The sequence below is a fragment of the Tauraco erythrolophus genome, chromosome 5 (genome assembly GCF_009769465.1).
Source record: "Tauraco erythrolophus isolate bTauEry1 chromosome 5, bTauEry1.pri, whole genome shotgun sequence".
Taxonomy (NCBI): Eukaryota; Metazoa; Chordata; class Aves; order Musophagiformes; family Musophagidae; genus Tauraco; species Tauraco erythrolophus.
In genome coordinates, this window is record NC_141469.1 from 70,967,161 (window position 1) to 70,986,254 (window position 19,094).

The 19,094-nt window shown below is 37.1% G+C and overlaps 1 protein-coding gene across 3 annotated transcripts in view; it reads right to left on the reverse strand.

Moving 5' to 3' along the window:
• ARFIP1 (ARF interacting protein 1) overlaps window positions 1-19,094 on the reverse strand; it is a 47,629-nt gene that overhangs the window by 19,412 nt on the left and 9,123 nt on the right. The window contains exons 3-6 of one of the 3 annotated variants that reach the window (XM_086611627.1): window positions 17,292-17,393; window positions 6,688-6,796; window positions 3,793-3,888; window positions 2,241-2,350 (exon numbers count right to left, since the gene is read on the reverse strand). In XM_086611627.1, coding sequence (XP_086467753.1) covers window positions 2,241-2,350; window positions 3,793-3,888; window positions 6,688-6,796; window positions 17,292-17,393 — 417 coding nt within the window. Of the gene's footprint in view, window positions 1-2,240; window positions 2,351-3,792; window positions 3,889-6,681; window positions 6,797-17,291; window positions 17,394-19,094 lie in introns of all 3 variants that reach the window. The other 2 variants (XM_086611628.1, XM_086611626.1) reach the window with 2 other exon arrangements.

Here is a 19,094-nt window from a genome sequence, read left to right on the forward strand (position 1 = left end):
GCTCAGAGGGGTTCAACTGCTCACTCTCCTCCACTCACCATTTACTCCTGCTCTTTATTTTTGCATCTTCGAATCATAGAATCATTCACGTTGGAAAAGACCTTTAAGATCATCAAGTCCAACCATTAACCTAACACTGCCAAGTCCACCACTAAACCATATCCCTAAGCACCACATCTATACGTCTTTTAAATATCTCCAGGGATGGTGACTCAACCACTTCCCTGGGCAGCCTGTTCCAATGCTTGATAAACCCCTTCCGTGAAGAAACCTTTCCTAGCGAAACTTGAGGCAGTTTCCTCTTGTCCCATCGCTTGTTACTTGGGAGAAAAGACCAGCCCTCACCTCACTACAAGCTGCCTTCAGTAGTTGTAGAGAGTGGTAAGGTCTCCCTCAGCCTCCTTTTCTCCAGGATAAACATGAGATTTGTGCTCTAGACTCTTCACTAGCTTTGTCACCCTTTTTTGGACACAGTTCAGCACCTCAACGTCTTTTTTGTAGTGAGGGGCCCAAAACCGAACACAGTATTTGAGGTGCAGCCTCACCAGTGCTGAGAACAGGGGGACAGTCGCTTCCCTAGTCCTGGTGGCCACACTGTTTCTCATATGAGCCAGGATGCTATTGAATATGAGCATACTGCCAGCTCATATTCAGTTGGCTGTCAACCAACACCCTCGGGTCCTTTTCCACTGGGCGGCTTTCCAGCCACTCTTCCCCAAGCCTGTAGCATTGCATGGGATTTACTTTGACTCAAGTGCAGGACCCATGACTTGTTGAATTTCATACAATTGGCCTCAGCCCATCGATCCAGCCTGTCCAGATCCCTCCCTCTGTAGACCTTGCCTTTCCTCAAGCAGATCAACACTCCCACCCAATCTGATGTGGTCTGCCAACTTACTAAGAGGGCACTCAGTCCTCTCATCCATATAATTGAGAAAGACATTAAAGAGAACTGGTCCCAACACTGAGCCCTGGGGAACACCATTTGTCACCAGCCGCCTGCTGGATTTAACTCCATTCACCACAACTCTTTGAGATCAACCATCCAGTCAGTTTTTTTCCCAGTGAAGCACAGGCCCACCCAAGCCATGAGCAGTCAGTTTCTCCAGGAGGATGCTGTGGGAAACAGTGTCAAAGGCCTTACTAAAGTCTAGGTAGACAACTTCCACAGCCTTTCCCTCAACCATGAAGTGGGTCATCTTGTCATAGAAGGAGATCAGGTCAGTCAAGCAGGACCTGCCTTTCATAAACCCATGCTGATGGGGCCTGATCATTTGGTTGTCCCATACATGCCACGTGATGTCACTCAAGATGACCTGCTTCATAACCTTCCCTGGCACTGAGGTCAGATTAACAGGCCTGTAGTTTCCCAGGTCCTCCTTTTAGCTCTTCTCATAGATGAGCATCACATTTGCTAACTTCCAGTCAACTGGGATCTCCCCAGCTAGCCAGGACTGTCAATAAATGATTTAAAGTGGCTTGGTGAGCACGTCTGTCAACTCCCTCAGTACCCTTGCATGGATCCCACCTGGCCCCATGGACTTGTGTGCGTCTAAGTGGTCTAGCAGGTCTCTAACCATTTATTTGGATTATGAGGCCCTCATTCTGCTCTCCATCCCCATCTTCCAGCTCAGGGGGGCTGAGTATGCAGAGAACAACTAGTCTTACTATTAAAGACGGAGGCAAAGAATGCATCAAGTACCTCAACCTTTTCTTCATCCTTTGTCACTATGTTTCCCTTTGCATCCAATAAAGGACAGAAAATACACATGAATTGAAGCAACAGTTCCAACACTAAGAAAAAACAATCAGCCAAGACAGAACAAAATCATCAGAATAGCAATTAGTGAGTATGGAACTTGTAGATGGGCCTGACTTTTTCCCCATTAGCTAAGCTTTTATTCTATCAGCAATAAACTCAAAGATAGCAAAAAGATTTAATTACAAGTGTTAGTGCTGAAATCTGTACATTCTGTATGTGGAAGGGGACATCAGAAATGGAACATTCATAGGTATTATTGATTCAAGGTAAAGAAAGATTTCCCACTTAAAACTAGGGATTTAAAGACACTTACAAAGAATGCTACTCTTGGAAGAAAAACTAAGCCTTCCCTATGCATTCTTGCTTATGCTCACTGCAACAACAGACTACTTTCACACCGTAGTACAATACTTTGAAAGTTTTAGTCATGCTCGTTTCTAGGATACATACATACACACACAAATATATGTCTGCATACCTTGTAAGTGTTTAGGCTCCACTTTCTCACCAATTCCAATTTCTCCATTGCTGGATTCTTTACTTCATCTGCTAACACAACAGGTCCACTCTTCTGCTGAGCTCTGCCACCTATGTCAGACACAACGCAAATCTTCAAGGCCTTGGTTGTGTTTTTGGGGTTTTTTTATTTATTTTTTTTTCTTTTAAGGGATTAACAGCAGGTATGGAAGATTTGTGCAATTGTACATGCAAAAGCAGAGCAAGGTGACAGTGAGAACTTAAGACAAATATGCAGATTTACAAAATGAATTCCAGAAAGAAAGAATTATTTTAAAGCCGATATAAAGTGTGTATGTATCTCTGTATTTCATGTAGTAACAGGCTGAATAAAGCTTACCTGAATGCAGAGTTTTATTAACCAACCTTAAAACAACTTTTGAGACATGTTTATTACTTAATCTGTTTTATAATTCCAACAGTTGAACACTCTCTTGGATTTAGCCAATGTAAAAGTCTGTTTACAACCTGCAGACCATTAAATGAAAATTATCGGCACATAAAAAAAACTGTTTTGAAATGTATTAGCTGTACTCTGTGACAACAGTTTTTATCTTTTCCATTAAAGGCCATCCATTCTAGAAGATGTGTTCAGTCAATATTCAACTTATTTATTTCAGCTTTATTACCTCATTGTAAACAAACAAAGAAAAGATTTAAGGCAACAAATTAAAATATCTGAGACCAATCACCACACATAAAAATGCTAAGTATCGGCAATTAAAGTTAATATGGGCTATCACATGAATTTTAAGTTTTAATTTTGAAAAAATACTTCTTAGTGTCCTAAATAGTAAGAACTGCAAAGCACCATCACTTTTTAAGCAACATTTTTATTTATTCATGTACAATTTTGACTACTCCTGCCTCTTAATTCCTACTGCTACTTAAAATCATCTTAGCCCCCACAGAATATTTATGTAAATAAGAGTTTGGAAATAAGTCTATATAGACGCCTCAAGACACTCCTTTAGCACCAAGCTCTACTATGTTCTTCATGTCTTGAAAATGCTCTGCAAACATTTAGTAATTAATCCTCTCAACAGCCTTATGAGGTAACCGAATAGGTTTTCTCCTTTTATACAGGAGGAAACAGATGAAGATGTTAAGTAATTTGCCCATAGGCGCAACATGAGTCAAGTGGCAAAGCCTAGTTTGGGTGTTGTGAATTCCTAATGGCCACTTCATACTCTGTTCTATGTGATCATCTTGGCAAAAAACACCAGAAGTTGCAGCTTTAACACAAATAAAAGATTTTGGTTACTCCCATTTTAGCTACTGTTTGTTATGATTAATATTTGATAATTATTTTTTAAATTTTATAGAGCAAAAAGCAGCATACAGAAAGGAAAGCAGAGGTTACTTTTTGAACTGTTAAAAGCCAGAAATGAGAGCCACCAAAAAACCCCAGAAGTTATATTTCCAACTAACAGTAAATCAAATTATTATAGACATGGAAGAGTTAGTACAGTGTCAGCAGAGACAAGGGCGTTATCCATTCAGTGCTATGATACCTGTGGGAATAATTAAATCACAACCTTGTCCAGCCAGTCTGCTAGCTGCTGCACTGCTAGGAGATATAACAGATGATTTGGGTGATGCTGAGGAACCTGAAAAGGGGACATATTTAACCATGAAAATTCATTATCTTCCCTTCGAAGGCAATGTGCACTTTTACACAGATAGGGTTGGTTTTTTTTTTTCAAAACAAAGAAACATTTGCTTCAGCAACACACTAAATAGAAGCATTCACGGAAAAGTTGCTGGAATTTCTGATGGAAATGCTTTTTAAGCAGTGCAGCTGTTCATGTGAACTACTCCAAGTTTTCATGATTTAATCTTTTTCTCTAGATCATGATGCCAAACTTTTTTTTTGTAGTAAAAGTAATCGAAATACAACTGACAGCTTAATCAGTAAAGTATACACTATCAACAGAAAAATCCATAAAAGATTGTTATATACAGCTTCCACAGCTGAAACCTCCTTTTTCAGGTCTAAGTAGATTTCACCCTGCACTGTCACTGAATGGTACTCACAGCATTAAGGGATGAATTGAAAATTCATCTGAAATCTGTGCCAATTTCAGATGTATTTGATTAATGTCTGCTTCTAAGTCTGTGTAAACACACAGCAATAAGCTATCCTGAAGATCGTATGAGCCATTAGCTGTTAAGGTGTGCAATCTCCTTCTCAAAAGAAGGATTTTACAGCACTTGCTTGTTCTCGTTAAAAAAAACAAAACAAAACAAAACTGAAAACAAATCCAACCTTAAACTTTAACCTGTATCGTGTGTGTTCTCTAAGCTGTTTTATGATGCTTTCCAGAGCTTTGCAACTCTTTCATATCACATAAATGTGAAATGCCATTCTTATTTGTTTGGTTTTTAAATCCTGAAAAGTTCATAAATCAGCTTCTTCTCTGCAGTGATGAGTAATCATCACACTGGAAGGGAGCTTTTATTGTTTTTGCTGAAAATTCTGAGATACTTCAGGGCTGACAGCATGCTGGAGGAAAGGGAAACCAAACCTAAACTTTAGCAGCTTCAACAAAATTTAGTTATCAGTAACACCAAAAACATCACTCAAAGTAACTAAATTGACAATCAGCTTTGACCTTCTAAACATACTACAGAGAAGTACTAACATGCAGTACAATTAATCCAGCTATTTGGATCCAATTGAACAGAAAAGACGAGATCGAAAGATAGTTGACTTGCTGTGCCGTCTGTAGCGATACATTGCTTAAGAGCTGTATCTGGATTCATCCAGGCATAGAAGTCTGACTGCAAGATCCTGCTAAAGGCCTAAAGACTGAATCACTTCAGCAAGCGAGCTAAGACAAGTAGTTTAAAAAATCCTTATCATTTGACAGAGTATTAATGCAGCCTTATGCATGCTTCATCATTCAACATCCCCTAAATCCTAAAAGCCCTTCCCCTCCAGTATTGTCTACTTTTGAGTGTCCTTAGTAGGTGTCACAGTAGGGCTTCCTTTTTGAATGCAAACAGAAAATTGAATTTTTAGAAATATGGCAATCATTCTACTTTGTCCATAGTTTCATAAGAAGCCTTAGTTTCTACCACTTCTCCCTCTCTCTGATTTGGTTAGAGCATTCGGAAAAATCTGAAGAAAATATCCGTGGAGGAAACCTGTGATATCTAAAGTGTTAAAAATTACATCTCCAAACCTCATGATTTGTGTACATAACTTACTACAGAACATTTGGATTTCAAACATGATAGTGTAGCTTGAAATAGATCTTAGACGCTTTTTCCCTTACAGGCTAATGCACTTAACAGCTGCAACAGTTATCCTGCTAATAGAATACAAAAAGGCAAGAACAGTGAGCAGTGTGCCATCTGCCTAGTTTTCAGCTAGGTATTTTGCTAATTTCAAAGACTTAAAGAAACCACAGCATTCACTTTGCAATATATGTAAAGTACAGCATGTAAATCACTGTTTTCACAAGCACAACATTTCACCAAACAGGAAGTGAAGCAAAATGTAAATTAAACCAATGACTACAAAGAGTCTTATTTTCACAGCTGCTCATCTGAGATAATTTCAAAACTTTCAAATTCAGAAATCATCGAAGCTACGTAATTCATTAAAATATCACTTTCGCATACTATAGTACGGCACTACTGTTTTTAGACAGATAGGAAATACTGACATTACTGGCTTGTTTATTACTGTTTTTCTCATAGTTTAATACTAGATTAGATTTTCTAAAACATGCATTAATACTTGCATAGTGAATATTAAATCAACTAAAATCCTTCTGTTATAAATAAGCATAACACTGTGCTAAGAAAATACGAAAACAGACACTTTTTCATTAGGTGGTACCTGGAAAAAGAGACTCAGAGCATTATCACTCCTAACAACAATACATCAAAGTACTATCTGTGCTACAACAAAAAAAAGGAGAGAAGTCTCAGGGCAACAAAGAAGAAATTGTCATTAATCTGCTCTAAGTGAGTGAACTGCTTATCAAGAAACAAATAACTCTCCAGTTATGTTTCAAATCAGAACAATACCTGCAACATTTAAAGAAAACTTCAAAGCAATATAATAGTAAAATTCTTCAGTCTGACACCATTTCAAGATGCTCAAGGACTTCCTTTCCTGTAAAAGCAGATCAACCTAACACTAAGTAGTTTTCACCAGTCCCTCGACAGATGCTACAAGTGCAGCACACATTCTCTATTTTAGCAACCCAGCTACCAGAGAAGATAAACAGGCTGTCACTAATGCACACCTCAATGTGTGTGTGTGTCACTAATGCACACCTCAATTTACACCAAAATGCTCAAAGCAGCTACAGAACATTGTATTCCTGACTACACAAAAACATGTCTAACGATTTTAAATCGAGAAATAAAGACAAAAAAGCAGTTACCTTTACCTGGAAATGGTCCTGCCTCAATGACTCCCTCTTTGGTGCTGTCAAAGCCATGAGATGTTATTTTGGTTTCAGAAAGGCCAAGTCCAACTGGTAATGAACGTTTCAAGTCCTTGGAAATATTTGAATAAAAATGGAAAGTTAATGTTTAAAAAAAAAGATAAAAGTGACTCAAAAACATTATAATGCAATTTCAGCAGCTCTCAGACAGGCAATTCTGCCTTCAGCCTGGAATGTCTTTGCAGGTATCACAGCAATCTACTGTAATGCACAAATAAATGAATGAGAAACACTGCAAGTATAGCCTATGTATTTCTCCTATTATTTTTTTTATATTGATGAACAACTAGAATGTCATCTCTTAGAGCAGCAGTTACCAAAAATGTGGTATCAACATCATGCTATGATCTGAAGCTGGTCCAAACAATCCTATCAGTTTGATAATGTTTCCAGTTAAAAACTGACAGGGGTACAGAATGATCTCAGACTAAGAGCAGACAACATTTTACAAACCAAAAACGTGGAGCAACTATCATACAATAAAGATTATATATATACATATATATGTATTTCACTCTAAGAAAGAAATTGCTTTAAAATTCACAGCATCTTTAACTTCTACAAGCTGCACATTAAATTTCTTTAATATTTGGCATGGGAGAAACATCCAGAAAGGCATCGATCACTTGAACAGCTTCCTTCTGAGCATCTACTCTACATCGCAAGAGCTCACAGCACAAGGTTGCCTTTTATGTCTGTTTGGTTTTGAAAATCATTAACTTAAAATTGCCTGAGACCACCATGTTTAACTTTTGAGAGCCAGATTAACTACTACAACCAACTTTCAGACAACTGAAGTCTTCACAGAAACCCAATGCAGGCCTATTATTGAACTATGAATTCATACACCATAATTCACATACCATCCTACTGCCCATTTTTGCTATCATACTCAACTCTACAAATAGCTCCCAAAGGTTGCCTGGACTGTATTTCCAGCCATCTGACTGACGTTTAAGCCTCTGGTGTTATGGAATATACTTATTGCTTTAAAAAAAGTTCAAGTATTCAAAGCAATTAAAAAACACTAATTCATAAAAGTAAAAAGTGAGCGAAAAGCTACTCCAGAAGTAAAAGCAAAAAAATTCCAAAAAATTAAGCATCAAGAAATTGGAAAATTGGCAGTTTCTGGAGTCAAGTACTCTTTTGCATCCCCTCTGCTTCCATACAAAAGTAAAAAAGATGAAAAAGCATAGAGAAGCAATAGTGAAATTTGCAGAGAAAAATCACAGAATCCCAGAATGTTAGGGATTGGAAGGGACCTCAAAGGATCATCTAGTCTATTTCCCCTGCCAGAGCAGGACCACCTAGATCAGATCACACAAGAATGTGTCCAGGTGGGTTTTGAACATCTCCAGAGAAGGAGACTCCACAACCTCTCTGGGCAGCCTGTTCCAGTGTTCTGTTACCCTTACTGGGAAGAAGTTCTTCCTCATTTTGAAGCAGAACCTCCTATGTTCCAGCTTATATCCATTTCCCCTTGTCCTATCATTGGATGCCACTGAGAAGAGCCTGGCTCCATCCTCATGACAGTCACCTTTTACATATTTATAAACATTAATGAGGTCCCCCCTCAGTCTCCTCTTCTCCAAGCTAAAGAGACCCAGCTCCCTCAGCCTTTCCTCATAAGGGAGATGCTCCACTCCCTTAATCATCTTTGTGGCCCTGCGCTGGACTCTCTCAAGCAGTTCTTTGTCCTTCCTGAAATGAGGGGCACAGAACTGCAGAATTTCAGAACACAATATTTCAGATGCAGCCTCACCAGGGCAGAGTAGAGGGGGAGGAGAACCTCTCTCCACCTACTAACCACACCCCTTCTAATACACCCCAGGATGCCATTGGCCTTCTTGGCCACAAGGGCACATTGCTGGCTCATGGTCATCCTGCTGTCCACCAGGACCCCCAGCTCCCTTTCCTCTGCGCTGCTCCCCAACAGTTCAGTCCCCAACTTGTACTGGTACATGGTGTTGTTCTTACCCAAATGCAAGACTCTACATTTGCCCTTGTTGTATTTCATTAAATTTCTCCCCGCCCAACTCTCCAGCCTGTCCAGGTCTCTCTGAATGGCAGCACAGCCTTCAAGTGTGTCAGCCACTCCTCCTAGTTTAGTGTCATCAGCAAACTTGCTGACCATGCACTCTATTCCCTCATCCAAGTCATTGATGAACATGTTGAACAATACAGGTCCCAGTACCGACCCTTGAGGGACTCCACTGGATACAGGCCTCCAACCGGACTCTGTCCCATTGACCACTACTCTCTGGCTTCCATCCTTCAGCCAGTTCACAATCCACCTCACTACCCGATCATCCAGACAACACTTCCTCAGTTTAGCTGTGAGGATGCCGTGGGAGACTGTGTCAAACGCTTTACTGAAGTCAAGATAGACCACATCTACTGCTCTACCATCATCCACCCACTGGGTGATGTCCTCATAAAAGGCTATCAGGTTTGTCAAGCACGACTTCCCCTTAGTGAAGCTCCTAATGACCCTCTTATCCTTGATATGCCTAGAGACAGCACCAAGGATAAGTTGTTCCATTATCTTTCCAGGAATGGAGGTGAGGCTGACCGGTCTATAGTTACCTGGGTCTTCTTCTTGCCCTTTTTGAAGACTGGAGTGACATTTGCTTTCCTCCAGTCCTCAGGCACCTCTACCGTTCCCTACGATTTAGCAAAGATGATGGCGAGTGGCCTGGCAATGACATCCGTCAGCTCCCTCAGCATCATTATAGCTGATCATCCCATTATAGCAAAAAACTAGACAGAGTTTATAGTTTTATGATATCAGTGCCTGGACATGTGCGTTAACTATTTATGATATATGCAATGCTTCTAATTACAAAGAAAACATAATATTTAAAATCCAATCCATGTTTGACATATTACTGTAGTTGCTCAATCCACAAACCAGAAGCAAGCTAGTGGATAAGAACGATACTGCCTAGAGGCTGAGACTGTCAAGAAGTGGCTTTGGATCATGTCCCCACAGATTCAGTTAGCTGTCTTTAGTTGAAGACAAACTAAAAGAGGGAAAAAAGGAGAGCTATGAACACGTGAATTCCAACAGAACAGAAATCTTGCTGACATCAAAACCCCAGGATGTTATTACAGAGTAACCAACTCCTATAGCCATACTTTCACTCACATGAAATGGTTATTTACTAATGGATTATACTATATTTGTGTCTGAAACATCATACCAAAAAAAGTAAAAATAAACAGCATGAACAACAAATAGTCACATACAGAACCTAATCTCACAAATTAAGCATATCACAACATTGGATACATACTGTTATCAGTCTTCACAACTGACTTAACGCTACTGCTTCCATTTAAGTACTCGCAGTTGGTGGTATACTGGAAAGCCTTTGCTTCAACTTAGTTTAGCTAACAGACAGAGTCCATTTAACTTAAAATGTAGCAAGTCACTAGGAGATGAAAAAGCAGAGAAACTTGAAAAAGGATAACCAGATTACAAAGGAGAAGATGCACTGATTAAACAAAAAAGACATGGCATCTATTTTTTTTCCTGAAGGCACTTGGCACGTCGTATAGTTTTTTGAAATATCTAAATCTGTAGCCAAAGAAATGTAGACGGCTAACCTGCTTAAGCATGTTTGCAATAGGAATCTAAGCAATCATCTGTATTTAAGGTTAAAATGCAGAACATTTGCTTTGTAAAGACAAAAGTTTAGATAAAGACTTAAGCAATTGTACTACTTCTGTACATTCAACTTAATTCTAATTTGAAGCTAAACACAGGCTGAACAAACTACAGTTAAATAAATCAGAATATTACAACACACTGAAGTGCATCAAACCTGGTTTTAAACACCTATACTAACCAGCTGAAATATACCCTGCTGAAGAAAAACATCCTTGCACATGAATTTAAAAGAAAGATTTACCATTTGTTGATTTATACATGACCAGAATTGTCACCAAAAAGTCAGTGATCATCAATACACTACCTTTTCATTGTTTATAAAGATACAAGTTATTCTTCAGTGAAGACACGCTTCTGCATGTAAAATTCAATTTTTAACATGTCATTCTTGTGACTGATTGTGCTTGCTTCCCCCTCTCTCCCAAGTGTAGATAAACAAAAAAGCTACTCAAAAATCTGTAATCATTCTGACAACGCAATTTATCCCTTCAATGATTTACGAAGAAGGATAATTCAGAAACTGCCTTCGAGTAAGAAAAAAATGTGCACAAAACTTCACATTTAAGAGAAGGCATGACGGTACTTAAGGAGATTTTAGAGTGGTAAAAAGGCAACGTAAATAGCTTTCTTTTTTGTTCCCACCAATGCAGGTTTGCTGTTACAACACAGGAAGTGAGGACAGATTCCTGTACTACAATAAGGTGGTTATATTTTTACTACATACTGCTCTGCTCAGAGAAAGATTTTGATGACCAGAAGATCTGCTTTCAAAATCCTAAGTAATTTTCCCTCCTTCATAAAAATGAAATCAACTCTTTAGAACATCAAAATTTGTTGATACATTTCAAAACCACAAATCTGTTAAGGGATCACCATCACCAAAAAAAAAAAAAGATGCTTCATTCATAATTTTCAGTTGTATGAGGCCAAAAACCATTGCATGTTTATGCAATTATCATCTAGCAGAAGTATTTTAATATTGGAACTTCACTGAGGGCTAGAGTTAGAGGTATAAAACCCCTACAACTCAGAAGATTCCCAAGAAGTCAAAAGGCTGGATTACCTACCCCATTCTCAGCCATTTAGCATGCTAAAGGCTCAAAGAAGCAAAAGCATGAAATACAGGTACACAGAATGGCTGCACTAACTTAATTTGATCTAGTGAAGATAGCACAAACCTATATTGCACAGAGCAACCACTTTAACCCTTTGTTAAAATCCCATTTTAATCAGTTCAAATCACCGTATTAAACTAAACATTTTAGTAAGGTTAGCCTTATTTACGTCACTAACAGGGATATTCATCAGTTTATTACACAGATCATCCAGATGAACCAGTATGAATTTTTGACAGATCAATCCTCTTGAGACAGTAGACACAGCAAAGAACTCACTCAGAATACACATTCATGGAGGGACGTTGGCTGAACTACAGTACTATTTCCAAAAAGATACTTCCCATCCACACTCTCCATAATCTAAAATGAAACGGGAAAGATAACAAAACTGTATTGTTTCTCCACCGGCAGAAACGTGGGCCCAGCAAGCAGGAAAACAACACTGTATTCATTTCTTAGTTATGTCGGTCTATGTATGACTAAGCATTATCTTTTGCTTAGTACTAACAGCAAGTTGGAAAGATACAGCTTAACCTGCCCTGACTACCCTGAATGAAGGTATTTTAAAAACCCCACATCACTAGCTAGTTTAAGGAGCCCGTTAAAAGTGGAGCAACTAAACTGGGAACAATCATATGCTCATTTATTTTTTTAATGACAGATGACATTTTAAATAAAACTACTCAAGTTACCTTCAGGAATAATTTGCAACACATCTTATTGGAAAGTTCACCGTTTCAAGTTTTAAAGATTACAAGTCCCATGAAACAAGATGTCGAGTAAATAGACATAACATACATCCAGTCAGATAAATGGCTCTGAAATTTAACTTCTTATCCTAATTTGTGTTCAAGTGGAGCTCCTTGTACATATTCAGCATTTTCTTCTTCTCTTTGCCCTATTATATCATTCAGCTCCTATTTTCCATGAATTAACTAGATCCTCACATCAATATAAATTCAAGCATAATAATGAATGGGAGGAGAGCTGAAGGCTTTAATCTATGCTGAAGTGGTAAATAACAGACTGACACATTTCTTCTATTCTCCAACATATTGCTCTTCACTCAGAAGACTCCTTCTTCTACTACATCCCTTTGACTTACCTAATGTCATACTACAATTTAAATTAGTTTCCCTTCTACTTGCCTCTCATCATTAACATTCATATTTTTGGTTTTTAAGACTGTGTGAAGCAGACCAGTTGGCAACAAAAAGAAAGACTGGTCTTTGTTTCATCTCGTAAAAACAGTTTTCTAGAACTAACGCATGGAAATATATTTTAAAATCAGCCTAGATTAATTAAAATATCATTGCCCAAAGTAAAATCTAACTATGCCAGTCAACACAGCAAAACCTAAGAGATTTACTCAGATGTTTCAGGAATAATGCAAGTGACAAGGCTGGCAATTATTTTCAGAAGGCAAAAGACAAAAAAGAATTGACCTTATCTATTTGTGCAGTCTGGCAATAAAATTACAGAACAAGATACTGAACACACGCACTCAGATTCACCAGATCTCAGAGCTTATTTCATGATTCTAATAAGATAATTGAAGACTCACAACAAAGTTAATTTATCTTTTGCAGCCTCAAGTTTATTACTGGTATTATATCCCTGTTTAATAATGGTTTGGTCCCCATAAGACTACAAAAAGAGCCAGGAGAAGTGAGTCTATACTGAAAATGAAAGGAAACAATTGGAATGACAATTTCATAAACTCAGACTGATAAGAACTTAATATAGATTTTGTACAATAGTTTAAACATAACAAATAACTTACAGCTGCTGGAATACCTCTACAGGCCGACCAAACAGTTTTTTGATTAATTTAATTTACTCCTATGCAGCTTTCACACTATATGGCATGTTATTGAATTAGGAATAATACACTTCCTCACTCCTTCCCACAGTCCTCAGCTCCCAGTCCCCTCAGAGACAGTAAAACATCACTGTTCTAATCACATAATAACAATAGCATGGAAGGAAAACTGTATTCTAGAAGTCAAGGATAAGTGAAACAAACCAGTGAAGAATATAAATTTTGGTTGAGTTTTCTTGTAAAAAGTAGTAAGAAAAACATGTTTGATTAGGAAATGCTTAAGTCCTCTGTTAAGACAGACTAACAAACATCCAAACATTCACAAATGGTTCTATATACTAAGTTTTTAAAGCTTAAGTGAGTTCCAACAGAGCTTGGAGAACTAAAAAGCACTAGGTCAAGCTTTTTTGTAACGAAAGGACATTGGACATTTCATACAATGACAACTGAAGCTACAGTCTTTTTAGTAAAAAAAGAGTTTCCATCCATCATATGGGCAGGATGAAACTTGTTATAATTCCACAGGCATCTCTTATTATTACAAACAAGATGGAATGTAGCAGCATATTTCTGAATGAGACTTTACAGTTAGGCAAACACTTATTTAGGTTACCTTAGAAATATGTTTTTGATTCTCTCTTAAACGTAAGGACCCAAGAAGATGTATCGAGTAGTGGTATAGCACATTCCCACAAAACTGGAACTAATATGCTTCCTTCTGAAATGACATTATGACAATCTATGCCGTCTGATCTTCTGCAAAATTAATGGCATTTTTCTTCAAAGAAGGAGCAACCCTACTTGCTGTTTCCAGGTAAATATGTTTGCACTGCACTGCCTTGCAAAATTAACACTTCTCATGCTTCAGTACATAGAAATACTGCATTTGATGGAAAATAAATGTGTATTTTCATGCCTGAGCAGCTTATGGATGAGGTCTGATGGAAGTGCTAAATAGAACACGAGTCTAGAGGAAAGTTTAGTTTTGTAATTAAAGAGCTCTAAAGATAAAGGTTGTATAACTACCTCTTTACTCAGTCTATCAAAAACATACAATCAAAGCTCTTCAAGTGTTTATTGCAAAATAGCTGTGGAAAACCAAATAAAAAATACAGGGTAAACAATGCTTTACTGTTTACAGTTGAATTGTACAACATCTATATGAACAGCTCCCTGATCATAATAGTAAGAAAACAAGAAACTAAAATAACCTTATTACCCAGCTTCCCAAGAAGGTGTGATTGAAATAAGTATATTAGAGTTTGAATGCTCTAAACTATGCTGTGGTTACATACTCTTACCAAGCACTGTGGCAGCAGTATAGCCTAAAGAGGTAATGGTTTCTTTCCCTTTACTTAAGCGACCTGCTAAAAATCAGTACTTGGCTTGTCATTTCCATAAGTCGATAGGAAAAAAAGACCCCTGAAAACCTGGCACAGAGATTTTTGCGGTACAATGCATATTGCTTTAGGTTAGAACAAAAAATTACCTGGCAAGGAAAAAAACCAGAAAGCATAGCATTAAGCATTAGAAAAAACAAACACAAAGCAAGATTAATATAAGCTAAATATTAGGATTTGAGACTAACAGATTAGTAAACACACCTAGATGTTAATTCCAAGAAGTTTGTTTTCTTTGTTTTGTTTATAAGAAGCCTCGATTATCACATATTCTGAGTTTAGGTTACACATGCAGGTGTTAACTTGTACAAGACAGTTCAAAAAAATATTTGAAGTGCACTTCATCTTCATTGATCTCAGAAAAAGCATTGTGGAAATAATTACAGCAGCAAATGCAACTATGCTAGCATAGTATAAATTCTCTGCAACTCAACCAAATATTTGCTCCATTTTTGCAGAAGTTTCAAATTACAGTTAACTCCAAGCCAGCAAAATAATTAGCATGCCAGCAAAAGCCTACTTCAACTTTTATATGTCACCACAGACATTAACTACCTTAACATTTCAACTTTGCATAGAAAATTGTGATTGTATTATAACTGAACAAGAGCTCTGACCTAGTCAAAGAGAGCACAAGTTCCATTTACTGTAACTCATAAATAAGTATTAGATGCACTACGCTGAAAAAGCAATTATTACGTAAGGAAAAGATAACTTTGCAATCAAGTTACAGTAGTATCAAGGTCATCAGGCTTAAAAATAGTAAATCTGTTTCTCTACTTCCAGGTGAACCCAAATTCATTACTACGTCAAGACGTACTTTTGTTGTCCTCCTTAAACATAGGTACATCTTTATCAAAATTTAGTTTTAACTTTATTTCATTAAAAATAGTCCTAATTTTTACATCGTGTTACTGGTAGATCTTAGTTGAACAACAAATCTTAACAAACACAAGCCTTCCCTCATTGCAGCGCAGTTTGTAAAAAAATTCATGGCCCATTCAGAAGAAGTAGAAAAAACACTCAGTAATAAGTGCAGTATTTTTTAATAACAGCTCTAATATGGATGCATTTCCATCTTATGAAGTTTGATACTTTTTTTACAGCTATGCTCACTGTACATCTATCTTGCAATCATAGTCAAATGGTCTCAGATGTTGTTTTCAGGATGTAGTTTAATTTTTAATATCTTTAAAATACGTATTTTTACGTATTTAAAGGACATTTTTATTTATCATGATATATAATAAATACATGTTTAAAACTATACTTTTAACATAAATGCTTGCTTTCCTGTTTTATGAAAAAAATTGCTGGATTAAAAATCAGCATCCTCAAGGCTTAGAGTCAATAATTAGAAATGTATACATTTGATATACCTTTCATACAAAAACGTTATTGCAACATGCAGTATCTGTTTCAGTTTTTTAGTCAACTTTAACAATAATTTATCAGCTTTCAAGGAGTTTTTCCATTAAAGCTAAAAAGATAAAATTAGGCAGACGCTTGTTTTACCAATATTCAGGACGCATATGTAATTTATTTTTAAACTTATGAAGGTTCCCCCCTCTAATCAGCATTTTAGTAGAACAGAATGAAACCTTGAAGTTCTGCTTGGTATCTCTTTTAGAAAAAAATCCTACACTGCAAGCAGCATGGGACTGTTAAAGCTTAGACATTTTCCTAAAATCTAAGTCTCAACACATATCAAATAAATGTAGATAATTAACTAGTCTTCATATTTCCAACTGAAGAGCAAAATAAAAATAAAAGAAAACCAACTCCAAATTCCCTAAACTATACCATAGCACCCTCTGCTGGACAGCCAAACGCAAGAACTCCTCAAACTATCATCAACTGTCTCGAGGTTAAGGGAAAGAACTAAAAATTGCATGCAGATGACGATGGAAATTTTTTTCAACATACAACAAGAGATGGATTCTGATACATTTCATCTATATAGCATACAGCAATACAGTAGTAATTTTTCAGGTTCAACACAAGAAATGTCACTTCTCTCATGTTTACAACTTCAAATCAGAACGTGACTACTTTTAGGCATGCTGTCTCCAAATTTAACACCCCTTAGAAGCAGCTTGCCTTGAACAATGTGATACTTCTTAATAAAAAATAGAATTTGGTACCCTGAATTCACAGGACCTATTAAAACTAATATTTTAAAAATGCTTGTTGTCCTGTTTTTATGAATAAAACTGTTGGATTAAAAATCAGTATCCTCAAGGATCAGAGACAAGAATGTACAAGTATATACGTTTGATTGTGCATTAGAGAGCACTCAGTTCTTTACACTATTTCATGTTCAGAAATATTTGCCACTACTAACACATCTTTTACACAAAAAAGGTTATTGCAATGTTCAATCACGTTATGTCAACTTTAAAAACAATTCATGAGCTTCAAAGGAATTTTTCCATTAAAGCTCTAGAAAATTATGTCAAGTGAAGTCTGCTATGCATTGCAACTTTAGCATTTCTGGTAATAGTACCTTTTTACACAGCAAAGAAAATTCTTACCCTGTTAAAGCCGTGCTCATGAGAATCTTCCAGCTGTCCATTGCTAGTCACAGGAATTTCTGCTGCTGAATTTTTGGGAGACTCTTGAGCCATTGCACCTTTCTACAGTTTAAAAAGAAACAGGTTAGCGTTTGTCTTAAATTTCCAATGAGTGATCTACATGAAAATATTTGATGTATATGTTTCATAACAGTTGATTTTATTTCAAATCCTATTGATATACACTGATATACAGTGATATACATTCACTTAATCACATAACCAAATCACATTTTTATACTAGTGTAGCTCAGAGAGAAGTAATTTAGATCTAAAAGAAAAGAAATGCTAAAATTTAACCCATTAATATGAGGGGGGTGGGGTGGTGCCAGACACAAACAAGACATGGGGCCAGACAAATATTTTCTATGTACACTTGAGATACATAACCACCCTAAAGGTCAAACTATAAAAAAGGTGAGCTTGGCTAAAAAAATACAAATTGTACTAGCTAATGATAAGCAAGAAATATTAGAGAAACGCAATGAGTTGAATCATGTGTTACAAAAAGAAATAAATGATTCTGAACTTTAAAACACTTAAACTTGCTTCTTATTTTATCATAATGTAGTGCCACCTTCTGACTAAACTGTTGGTATGCAACTCTGATTCAGTCAACAGCAGTAAATCTGAAGTGAAATGCAGAAACAAGAACTTACAAGCACTAATGCAGTTCAGGAATCCAAGCTAGTTTCAAAACACAGCTGTGTTACCAACAGAAGCAGCAAACGTGAAACCATTTCTTTCAAGAGTGACCTAAGGTATAAGCTAGGAGAGCCATTCCCAGAAGAAATGCACATTGTTTAGAAGCATCTGAAGAGGGAACAGCACCCTAACACACTCAAAAATGAAGAGGAACTGAAACTTTTGGCCTTCTCAAAAAGCCACCTCTAGCTCTACAAGGCAGCTTCATTAGTCAAAGTGTAAACAGTAGAAAAATCAACACACAACTGAAGCAGTGTGTGTAAAATTACTTACATAAAAGTTGTCTAAAGCACTCAAACCAGCCCGTGCACCTGTGCAGACATGGTACACCATCAGTGTGTACATGACAACAGGTGCTTTCTTCCCTTAAAGCTCCTAAATCAAACACTATCATCACAAAAAAAAAAGGCAAGACGACTGAAGTCCATCGAGTTCTGACTAAATGCTGCCTTTTAGCCATATAGGGAAGAGAAAGAAAAAGGCCAAGGACAAGCCATTCTAAGAACCATATGTATGAACTACAGTCTGTGGATGCTCACCCATAAAATACCATGTGAGGTATACATTTTCCCCTTTTGAGCTTCAAGACTTTCTCTAAAACTATCTTAGCAAAACTGAATTGAAAGTTACTCTTTCAAAAATAGTGCTTTATGAAACAATTCCCTAAAATGAGAAGCTAAACATTTAGGCACAGCTTTTCAAAAAATTCCAAATACACCGAGAATAGTTTTCAAATTATTTAAGAAAAAGTCAGTGTGCCATAAATTCAAGAAAAAGTGACTTCATAACACACTAACTTTCCCCATCAGTCCCTTTCATTTAGGATCCAGTAAGTGCCTCCTTTCAGCACCAGGAAGAAACAGGTCGCATGTCATATATACACACTGGTCTAGCATAGCCAATTCTCCACATTGTCCAGTCTTCACCCACAACTAGAACACAGAACAGCTGTTTTTTAAGTCATTCTTCATAGAATCATAGAACAGTTTGGGTTGAAAGGAACCTTAAAGATCATCTAGTTCCAATCCCTCTGCCACAGGCAGGGGCACCTTCCACTAC